The sequence below is a fragment of the Epinephelus moara genome, chromosome 6 (assembly GCF_006386435.1).
Source record: "Epinephelus moara isolate mb chromosome 6, YSFRI_EMoa_1.0, whole genome shotgun sequence".
Classification (NCBI taxonomy): Eukaryota; Metazoa; Chordata; class Actinopteri; order Perciformes; family Serranidae; genus Epinephelus; species Epinephelus moara.
In genome coordinates, this window is record NC_065511.1 from 3,923,352 (window position 1) to 3,935,557 (window position 12,206).

The 12,206-nt window shown below is 42.1% G+C and overlaps 1 protein-coding gene across 1 annotated transcript in view; it reads left to right on the forward strand.

Moving 5' to 3' along the window:
• The first annotated feature begins 5,230 nt into the window (after positions 1-5,230).
• Positions 5,231-12,206, forward strand: part of LOC126391221 (uncharacterized) — a 248,074-nt gene continuing 241,098 nt past the window's right edge. Inside the window, exon 1 of the mRNA XM_050045834.1 lies at positions 5,231-5,882. Within this exon, the coding sequence (XP_049901791.1) occupies positions 5,789-5,882 (94 nt within the window). The 5' untranslated portion in view covers positions 5,231-5,788. The remainder of the gene's footprint in view (positions 5,883-12,206) is intronic.

Consider the following 12,206-nt stretch of genomic DNA (forward strand, 5'->3'; position numbering starts at 1 on the left):
TGCTGCACACTCATAATGTTACATATACATATGTAATAATAAAGATACAGATACAGTTATCAGTAACAGAGCAGCAGTGTTTTCTCTCTGTCTAACAATCACCTTCACATGAACAACAACCTTGATTCTGTTTTTATGTCCTGCTCAGTCACATAATGTGTTTATATAATGTATTCATTATTTACATCTGTATTTACTGATATTGTGAGTTCATTATTTAATAACCCAGAATATGACCATGGTGTCTTTGAACACTGGAAATAATGGAAGGCCTAATGTTTCAGGGAAAATTAAAATTCTGTAACTCATCAACCCAACGCTCAGGAATGATCAGCCTCAGTGAAACTGAATGGAAATGACGATCAGTGACGTTAAAGTGTTTCTTGCTGACAGACAGACTCTCTGGGCTCTAGTTTCCCGGTGCAGCGTGTCGACAGATCCAGCTTGGCGCAGTGACAGTTTCGTGCCAAAAGGCTTCGCCGAAGGTGCGCTAAAAGCTCGCCAGCTGAAACCAGGTCTACTGTCAGCGCAGGCGGAGCGCAGCCGGTGTAAGTGGAAGTTTGGCTGACCGGCGGACAGTGCGCACACGTCACCAAAACCTCACAGGCAGGTTTCCAGAATATCAGGCACATTAACGATGCAATAAATACCCAAAAAAACACTATTCAATGCAACTATCTGCAATCAGCACATAAATGTATCTCTATATCGACTGTCCCGTCACATCTGATGTCAGATCAAAGGGGATTGGCACCGTTTGGCACGTTTGGCACGCGTAATGGAAACCCAACCTGATTTGATTAACACAGCTGCAAACTAATGAGTTCACATCCCTCTCAGCCAACCACAAACAGCCACAGCATCAGATAGGGAGTATATATTCAGCATCTGTCATCTTAGAAAAGTCAAAAGAAAAGAAACAGAGTGAGACTGCGAGAGAGAAAGAGAGAGCGCGCGCGCACGAGAGAAACGCAACATTGATTTACAATTGTGGTGACCTCCTCCCAGGCTACCTTTGCATCATCAGCCCGTGGAGGTCTGCTCGCAGTTCCGTATATTCGGACACTGCGAGCTTGGACCTCCCGGACCAAAACATCAGTTTCCTCCTGGGAGAAGTTTGGCCGTCTGACGCTGCTGCTCTCTTCTGCCATGGCGAATTGAGTAAACTCTCATTACGCCTTCGCGCGGCGCATTTAAGGGCGAGGAGAGGGGCTCATTTGATTGGTGTGATGTGTGTAAAACCCACTCCACGCCTTCTCTCCTCCCTCTTTCCGACTTGCGCAGGTAGGAGGGACGGAGGTGGGAAAGAGGAGTAGCTGCGCCAGGCGCACGGTGTGCCAAACTTGCAAAATCCGCCTGGCCACACCCAGTTGGCGAAGCGCAGGTGCGCTGCGTACCCGCCTCGCCCGGTCTGCGAAACTAGAGCCCTCTTTGATTGTACCCATAATTAAAGTTGATGACGGAAATAACAGATCGTGAAGAGAAAAAATCTTTTTAATAAATGAAGAAAGTCGTTTGTTTCCTTTTGTTGTTCAGATTTTTAACTCGATGGTGAATCAGAGAACAAATAATATATTGTATATATCACTTGGGAGTGACACATTTGAGTTTAATCTCTTATCTGTCTTCACTCTGTATGAAACTCCAGTTGTGATGTAGGCCTATCAGATCAGTCTGATCAGCTGCAGCACTGTGCTGTCCAATCAATAACTGATATCCAATCAGGGGGTGTGTCGGTCAGTAAAAGACTTCCGCGCAGGCTGCACTCGCATATCCTTGCTTCCCTTCCAGCAGACAGCCTCCTCTCTCCTCGACTCCTCCGAGTGCATTTAACGAATTGAGACGCCCTACAAGATTTCCGGGTCAAGTGATCGAGGATAGAGGACGGAGGAGTCGAGGAGGGCTATTGGGATGAACCCCATGTCTCTGACTCCTAAACCATCAGCAACAATTCCCCTCAAGGCTGCTCCCTTTCCCCTCTGCTCTTCTTCCTGTATACCAACACCTCCAGTCACCAGATTTTTAGGGGGAGATAGCAGGTTAACAGTATGCCACATAGAAGTGGCATACACCATATGAAAGCTGGGAACCTGAGGATTACTTTGAGGTGGAGCTCAGTGTGGCAATATTTGCCCGTCACAAATCTATGATAAAGATTGTATTTTATTATTATTACTATTATTACTGTGATCATCCTAGAGGTTACAATAGGTCCTTTTGTTAGTGGGGTCAAATTTTAAAAAAATGGTCTCATTACAATTAAGTGGTTAGTTATGGGGTTTAACATCATCACAGATGAATACAGCTGGTCTAATTTATCCACAAGAGTCTCAGTCTTCCAGTAATGTCCAATTTATGCAATCCCAAGACTGTTTAGGGACCCCAGTATGCAGAAATAGGAGGATAGGAAGACTTTCTTTATGCTTTATTCATTCACAATTCGCTCTCTATCCCACTCCCACCATTTCAGCTGACTATGGGTGTTCCCTCTCCTAGTAAGCCAATCAAACTTTGCTACGATTTCCCTCAGCCACTCATGTTGCTGCTGCCAAACTTAAATCATGTCTTTCTAACCCACACAGCACAATGTGTAAGCAAGCAAAAGCATGTTTAATCTGCACCACCCAGGACTTGAACTCACAGCCTTCAGGCATTGATGATAAGCTGTCATCAAGATAAGCTACCTCACAGCATGAAATTCAGGGTGACTTCACACTATAATACAGCCAACCACCAGGGTGCAGCATAACAGCTGTACATGTATTTGCAGGCAGATTTCAAACTATAGCATCCAAAATTCAGTTATCAAGACAGAATTCTGAGAATTTGCATACTTCATCTAGACAGCACAGAAAACATCTGGAATGCTGTTTAATATTATAATGCTATCATTATTATTATTATTTATCATAATTATTATTTATAATGCTGTTTATTCATCTGAATTTACAGAGATTGATTGATCCACAATGGAAGACAAAAAAAAGGAAAACAAAAAAAAGATGCATTTTTTCTATTGACTGCTATAGGCTACATGATGGCAGAATTTAAAATATTGTAAAAATCATTTTTTCACACACAGATCTGTAATTTAACACATTTCATCTACCCTGACAGCAATATAATATTGTTTTCATGAAAATTGGAGCTTTATTTTGTGAAATCTGCAGTACCTGTTTACAGTACTGTTTACAAGGACACATTTTGATGCATTGTGGGCTCAGTTTTTGATCATTTGAAAATCTGTCTGACGCATTTGTGTAGGGCAGTCCAATAATGTGGAAGGAGCATGTTGGTGTGAATCAAGCAAAAAATGTGTGAGGAGATAGCTTTGATTAGTTTAACAGTTTTTGATAAAAAAAACAGTGATGGACTTCATAATTTGCACTAGGTTGTTATTTACAAAAGTGTCTCACAATTGGGCCTACAGTTTAGTGAAAGTTGCAAAGCTGTCGGCCATACAGGTGATTTGTTCTGAATTTTCAAAGTTTCAGCATGGGACTGGACCTACAATATGTCTGGATAAACAACACTTGGATTATACTGCAGAAGGTGTGTAAGAGTTTGTAAACTGATATTTTGATGTCGTTTTGCTGTGGTTGAACATAGACCTTTTATTTCAATTCATCAAGAATTTTCTCAACTTTTGGATTCTTTGTTCAGCATGCAGGCAATCAAGAAAAGCCAGATTTTCATCATAAAATTAAGGTAATATGGGGTGAGTAGCTGGTAAACAAATGATAGTTTTCGGATGAAGTACTCCTTTAATCATCATATAACTTACAGAGGTATTGAATCATGAATCACTGTGACATTGTAATCGCAATGGTACACAACAAAATGCCTTTGGTGTTTTCCATGTCATTGCAACTCGTGTAGTAAAACTGGTTTCAATATTTCATAATAAGAGGAATGCAAAATTTGCATCTTGACAAGTCTGTAAATAAAAATGCATTGGCATTATGCCAAGTAAGAAATGAACTAGTATTAGCTCTTATACCAGTTCAAGTGGCAGCAGTACAGGCATTATCAGTAATAGTAGTAATACTGTAGCTGTACAATTAGTAGCAGACAAAAGGGGTAGTTATAATGGTAGTACTGACATTAACACAATCAGGGGTGGCTGAAGACAGTGGTTATTTTGATGGTTTAATGTAATGTGATATTATCAGCAGCTTGCCACAGAACTGTCAGACCATAGCTTTTACAACTCTCAACCTTTCCTCATGAATCTGTAATGTACAGTAGTTTGAGGTTTCAGTACAGGGAATTACAAAAAACTGCCTCGTCAATCAAATTACAGTCAGCTGCATGTCATTCCTTAACTGTTGATTAAAAAAGAAAAAAAAAAACTGATCAAACAACACAAATAAGGACACTCAAAGTTGAATAACACCTGCTCTGTATAAGCATAATAATGGAGAAATAAGAATCAATGCCAATTTTGTAAAAAAGTTAGCACACTTAAACACATCAAAACTTAACAACTGTTTCATGTTTTATAGAAACCTGTAGTGATGAACGGCTTTTCTTAACCAACAGTCATAGTTTCTAGTGACTTTCTCTTTTACTTCCTACTGTAAATATTTACACATTATAATTCCCCAACCACCACAATTATCACCAGAGATATCCATACTGTACCTGTAGCTGAGCATGAAGAGTCCTCAAAGGAAGGCAGGAGGAACTGACACTTATATCAGTGAGGATGTGGGGCAGATACAGACACATGTACAGAAAAACAATCACAAGCTGGTGTTCAGTTCTGGTCGAATGAAAAACATATTGAATATTGGTGTGTTTGTGTTTGATGGGTGGTTCCTGCAGGAATAACAGTGAGCATGTGAAAGGTGGAGGCCTGGCATGGAAGGGTTTGGCAATGTCCACACTAATTCCTCCTCCCATTTCACCTTGTCTGTCCTCTGTCGTCTCAGTGAAGTGACTCTTCTTGAAATCAGTTGTTGAAGTGGTCTTTTTGCTCTGCCAGCTGAACAGCCTCAGAATGGCTGTGTTAGTCTGTTCATAAGTCTATTTAACAGTTTGTCCCTGAGCAAGATAGATTGTTATCAAATGTGCTTTTATTATATTTATATCATCATAACTTGGCTTCCGTATCATCAGGGGTGTTTCTAGGATTTGAGGACATTTGGGTGTACTGTTTACCTCTGACATTCTCCACTCTGTTACAAGTAGGCTGCAAACACAGCACCCTCAGGCCCTCCTTCTGATCTCTGGGGACTTCAACCATGCCTGTCCATCCACCACCCTGCCCACCTTCACCCAGTATGTGTCCTGCCACACCAGAGACAATAAAACACTGGATTTATTTTATGCCAACACCAAGGAGGCATACCACTCATCCCCCCTGCCCCCCCTGGGAAGAGCTGATCACAACCTGGTTCATCTTCTGCCTGTCTACAAACCTCTGGTGCAGAGAGAACCAGCAACCACCCGCACTGTGAAAAGATGGTCTGAGGAGGCCGAGGAGGCCCTGAATGACTGCTTCGAGACCACTGTGTGGGAGGTACTCAGCGATTCCCATGTGGAGGACATTGACAGACTCACATCATGCATTACGGATTATATTAACTTCTGTGTGGAAAGCACCGTACCCACCAGGACTGTACGCTGCTTCTCCAACACCAAACCCTGGATTACTCCAGAGTTAAAAGCTCTCCTGAAGGAGAAGCGGAGAGCTTTTAACTCTGGAAACAAGGATGAGCTGAAGGCCGTGCAGAAGGAGCTACGGAGAAACATCAGGCGGGGAAAGGAAGCATATAAAAAGAAGATGGAGGAACAGCTGCAGCAGAGTGATGTCAGCGGAGTCTGGAGAGGTCTGAAAACCATCTCAGGACACAAACAGCCAGACTCCCAGGCCAGAGGTGACCAGAAGTGGGTGAATGATCTAAATCTGTTCTTCAATAGATTTGATCAGTCTGCCCCTCCCCCGGCCCAGACATCACAGCTGCAACCCCCCTCATCCTCACCTTCACCTTCCCCCCCACCTACACTCCTGGCACACTGCTTCTCCGCCCCGCAGTAGGCCCTTCAATAGACCCGCTGCAGTTTGCCTACCAGCCTGGCATTGGGGTGGACAACGCCGTCATCTTCCTCCTGCATAGAGCTCTTTCTCACCTGGAGAAGCCCGGAAGCTCTGTGAGAATCATGTTCTTTGACTTCTCCAGCGCTTTCAACACCATACAGCCTGCCCTTCTGAGGTACAAACTGGAGCACATAGGGATGGCTAATCAGCTCACATCCTGGATCCTGGACTACCTCACGGACCAGCCGCAGTATGTCAGGACCCAGGATTGTGCATTGGACTTGGTTGTCTGCAGTATGGGGGTCCCGCAGGGGACAGTGCTGGCACCGTTCCTCTTCACCCTCTACACTGCAGACTTTTCATACGACACCCCCACCTGTCATCTGCAGAAGTTTGCCAACGACTCTGCCATAGTCGGCCTCATCACAGATGCGGACGACAGGGAGCACAAAGAACTGAACCAGGACTTTGTGGACTGGTGCCTGAGGAACCACCTTCAGATTAACGCGGGGAAAACCAAAGAGCTGGTGGTGGATTTCCGCAGGCGCAGACTCCTCCCCCCAACACCAGTGAACATCCAGGGAAAGGACATTGAGATGGTGACATCTTAGAAGTACCTGGGTGTTCATCTTAACAATAAACTGGACTGGACTAATCACATAACAGCACTGTACAGGAAAGGCCAAAGCAGACTCTACCTGCTGAGGCGGCTCTTTTGGAGTGCAGGGGGCGCTCCTGAAGACCTTCTTTGACACTGTGGTGGCATCAGCCATCTTTTACGGAGTGGTCTGCTGGGACAGCAGCGTCTCGGCTGCAGATAGGAAGAGACTGGACAAGCTGATCAAGAAGGCCAGCTCTCTGGAGCTGGATGCTCTCTGGACTCTTTGCAGGTGGTGGGAGAAAGGAGGATGACAGCCAAGCTGTCATCTTTGAGGACTAACGACTCCCATCCTCTGCAGGAGATAAAAGCTCTGGAGAGCTCCTTCAGCGATAGACTGATTCACCCAAAGTGTGTGAAGGAACGCTATCGCAGGTCCTTCCTGCCTGCTGCTGTCAGGCTACATAACCAGCACTGCTCACAGTAAACTGCACTATGGACACTTTAGGGACACTATGGACACTTTATTTACACCACAATAAGCATTGTTGTCCCCCATGTTGTTTTTTACTTGCACATTCAATATTCACTAGCACTAAATATGTTCACTTTTTATTCACTGCTCACTATTATTATCATTATTATTATTATTATTATTTATTGCTGTTTATTGTATTTTTTGTACTTTTTTTTTCTGCATGCCTAGTTTTTTAAAGCTTTTTAAATATTGAAATCTTTAATTTGACTCTTTACCCTTGACTGCTGGAACACTGGAATTTCTCAATTGTGGGATCAATAAAGGTGTATCTTATCTTATCTCTTATGTTATCATCTGCTGCAACCATCTGTCTGTTTCTGTGTCTCTCTCCACTGTGACAGTATGATTTTTGTTGAGGTTCACAGTTTTACTGTTGCACACTTTCACTGTCTCTCTCTCTCACTCTCTTGTGCACACAAGCAATCAGATAAATTCTGCTGCTTGAATGACACAGAGGACCCCTCACTCATACGCCCAGGCCTACTGATACCTCTGCATACCACATTACATAGTATTGATGTGAAAACATAAGACCAGGGAGCTGGTGATGGGCGCTGGTTATGAGCACAAGTTTCATCCAAGTAAAATGCGTCAATACCCATACTGATGATCAGTGTTTCCAACAGAATTATAGTGTATGTGTGGTGGTTGCTGACGATTTTTCATTTTTTCTCTTTCAAATGTGTGTCCCTTTGTATCATTCTGTGTCCCATATCTGAATTTGAAGGTTTTTGTGGGTCTGTGAACGTAGCGCAGGCGAACTCTCCATGACTTCTTTTATCCTCTGCAGCAGTTTGCGACTCACAGGGTGGATAATTGATCTATCTATCTGTTCAGAGCTGATCAGATTGATGGATGAGAGAAGCAACTGCTGCGAGTGAATGCAAACTTTTAGACCCAGTAGAATTCATGTTTCACTTTCAATGTGCTTGATGTTCTTCCGCCTCCCCTGAGTGCGCTCTGTGCTCTGTGCTCCGACAGTGTGGTGGAATAAATAACCAAATGTATATATGTTCCAGTAGCACTCCTAATGAAAAGCCCAGCTCCAAAAATAGAATATCTATTTGTGGCTGCAGATGTTTTAATTGTGGCGGGCTACTAGCCTGGAAATCCAGACTCAAATCTAGAAAGATTTTGAGCCTGGCCCTCACCGATACACCCTTCCTACCCAAGGGGCGGCACTAAATGAGACATTTCAAATTGGATAGCATGATGGCCAATCAGAGCAAAAAACAAGGTGGCGTATTCATTGCACTAAGCCCCATTTGCTTGCCGAACAGTGGGGCTAACTGATATATTATGCTTTTGCCGTATCCCGTCGGCAAAACAGCAAAAACGTCCTTCCTGGAAACGAAGGCTTCTAGGGCAGTGTTCTGTTCCTCTCTCAAGGAAAAAGATAAGTGTAGTTGGCTTAGCGTTTCTTCCAAAGCTAAATTAAATGGACCTTCGGCAGCTGCCATCTTTGCTGTTTACTTTTGACTCTTACGGCGCAGCGCTGTCGTCATCATGTTACGCCCGCCCAGAGCCCGCCTCTGTCAGATAGACTGATCTGATTGGTCCAATTGGCAATTCAGCAGGCTCTGCTCGTCGGGGCCAGATTCCCGTTCAGTGCAAATTCGAATTTGCTAAGGCCACCCCTAGCAAATTATAGGGTAAATAATATGCTCCAAACTGCGTCACAAAAGCACATAGCTTATTACTATGCAGAATGATGTTCTGTCCTACCCCTGATTGGCTCAGATTACATCATTCTGCTTTGTAATTAGTCATTTGCCTCTGTAGTCAGAGAGAGGGGGCAATGTGGGTTTGTTTTTGGGATAATATAACAACAGTAGGTAGTAAAAAAGCCCTGTGATCACACACACAAACATCATGCTGTTACATTTCAGTTTTAAAAGTAAAAACACAAATTTAATATGGTGAATACGAAAACTCTAGTTCATGCATAGTAGCCTACTTTGTACTTCTTAATACTTCACACGTGTTCAATTATCGATTAACTGAAGTTTATTCATTCAAGTTAAAAAAAACTGTTATGTAAATAAGTAGTTCTCTTACTCTTGTAGTCAAAAATTCTGATCTGAAGCTCAATTCTGAAGCTGTTCTGTAGTTTTTTAAATAAATATATAGCAATTTTTTATTTATTTTTTTTAAAAAACAGCTACATTAAACAAAAAAATAAAAAAATTTTAATTAGCATGCCTCTGTGAACCAGTCAAGTTACAGTTCACATCCATGTCACATCCAAGTATTTTTGCAGAACACAATTTAAAACTCAGCCCATTACAGCAGGTTTTATTAGCTAAAAATGACTCACTTCTTACCTTCAGCTCTACCTGTCATACTTGCTGTGTCTTTACATTTATTACAATTGGCCACCGCCTCTCTGCTCATTTCATTGTCTCGTTCACTCTGTACCCTGACTTTTCTTTTAGGAGGGAGGAGTGATATGTGTATTCATGTATTGATGTATCTGTTTGTGCTCTGTATGGATATGTATAGGCATATGTATACATATATATACAGTATTTATGTACAAGTGGTACATTTATCAGTCATAGTCCTACTAATATTATTATCTACAGTATTTCATTTTTCAGGCCCGATGGTGTTCACCCGTCTCGTTTAGGGTTCTAGCAGATAACATCAAATACGCTGTCCTAACCACGATACCCGAACTTGAGTGACTAGCCCCCCCCTCTACACCGCACACCTGTCAACCTAAGTTGGATCATCTAAATATCGATGCCTGGTCTACCCAGACTGCAATACCAGTCATCATTACCCCAAGGTTATTTTCCACAAAATCCAAAACAAAAACTGTTAATGCTATGAATTTCACTGCAATCACTCTGCAGTCCTCCACCATAAAATCAACCCCCCCGGCCACACACCACCAGGCTACATTATTTAAGCTTTGCCTTTTTAATGTGAGATCACTCACCAACAAAACTTTTATCCTTAATAATCTTATCACTTCTAGAGATCTTGATTTCATGTTTTTAACTGAGACATGGATGAAGCCAAATGATTACAGTTAGCTTGCTGAATTATGTCCTCCGGAATATGATAGCTTTAGCTTGCATAGACCCAGTGGCCGTGGTGGTGGGCTTGCTGCTGTATATAAAAAGCGCTACAAATGTATTCAGCTACCTGTTAATAATTTTACAAGCTTTGAGGTACTTTTATTCAAATTCTGCAGCACAGATCCCGTCCTCTGTGCTGTTATTTACCGTCCTCCCAAGCCTAATCCTCGTTTTTTATCTGAATTCTCTGAATTCTTATCCTCTATCATAATGAGCCATGACAGGATTGTCATTACTGGTGACTTTAACATCCATTTTAATATTCTCACACATGGTGACTCCATGACAACTGAATTCAGAACCTTCCTAGAGAACCTAGACTTCACCCAGCATGTCACTGACTCCACCCACCGCCTGGAGAATACACTTGACCTAGTAATGTCAAAAGGTTTAGACATTGCTAATGTCTCTGTGACTGACTACACGTTCTCTGATCACTTTGGTGTATTTTTTAATGCCCTTTTACCTCCACCCAAAAACACCAAATAAATTACTGTTCGCAAAAGGTCACTAGATATCGAAACCCAGCGCAAATTCTCAGAGTTGGTTACTGCATCCAACCAAACTGACTTAAATGGCCAAGTAAATGAAATGGTTGACTTTTTCAATATCAACCTGACTAACATTTTAAATACAATTGCGCCACTCAGGGAAAGAAAGAGAACATCAGATAAAATATCACCATGGATGACAGATTTTGTTCGTGAGCGAAAGCGATTGTGTAGAGCAGCGGAGAGAAAGTGGAGGAAAACTGGTCTAGAGGTCCACCGTAATATTTACAAGGAACAAATATTATCTTTTAACTGTGCCATACGCTCTGCAAGAAGAGCTCATTTCTCCAAGTTGATTACTGAGAGTAACAATGATCCAAGGACATTGTTCTCAACTATAAACCGGTTACTAAATCCTATCCCTGCCAATGACATTCTGGACCAAATGTCCTCTAGATGTGAGGAATTCGCAACCTTCTTTTCTGACAAAATTACCTCCATAAGAGCGACTATTGTCATAAATGCTGACAACAGCATTAATTGGCCCAGCAAAAATCTCGAAAGCCTATCGAAACTCTCACTACTATCTCTGATCAGGAACTTTATAAGCTCGTGAGTGAGCGTGAGAGTAGGACTTCAACTTGCTGTCTTGACCCAGTTCCCTCCATACTTTTTAAGAATTGTTTTAACTGTATGCTTCACTCTGTCAGTAAGATTATTAACATGTCCCTTGAAACCGGTTGTTTCCCAGAATCTTTCAAAATTACAGCTATAAAACCTCTGCTGAAAAAAATAAACCTAGATGCTAATGTTTTAAATAACTACAGGCCTATATCAAATCTCCCATTCTTAAGTAAGATACTAGAAAGAGTTGTCTTTAACCAAATTATCTATTTCCTGAACAAAAATAATATTAAAAGTTTCAGTCAGGGTTCAGGGCACATCACAGTACTGAGACAGCCCTCACCAAAGTTGTCAGTGATCTCAGAACTAGCACTGATGGTAACAAGGTCTCCATTCTAGTCTTATTAGACATAAGTGCTGCCTTTGACACCATAGACCACAATATTCTTATTGACCAACTTGAGAACTGGGCTGGCCTCTCTGGGTGTGTTTAAAATTGGTTCCGCTCATAACGGGAAGAAAGTTTTTTGTTACTATGAGAGATCATGTATCAGGGATACATGAATTACCGTTTGGTGTTGCTCAGGGTAGCTGCCTTGGTCCTCTGCTTTTTTCACTGTACATGCTTCCATTAGGTGATGTCATCAGAGAACATAACCTCAATTTCCACAGCTACGCAGATGACACCTAACTATATATTTCACTAGACCCAAGTGATGACCAATCCATCTGTCATCTGTCATCTAACATCTGGATTGGCTGCAGTAGACAAGTGGATGCAAACCAATTTTCTTAAATTAAATGGTGACAAAACCGAAATCTTATT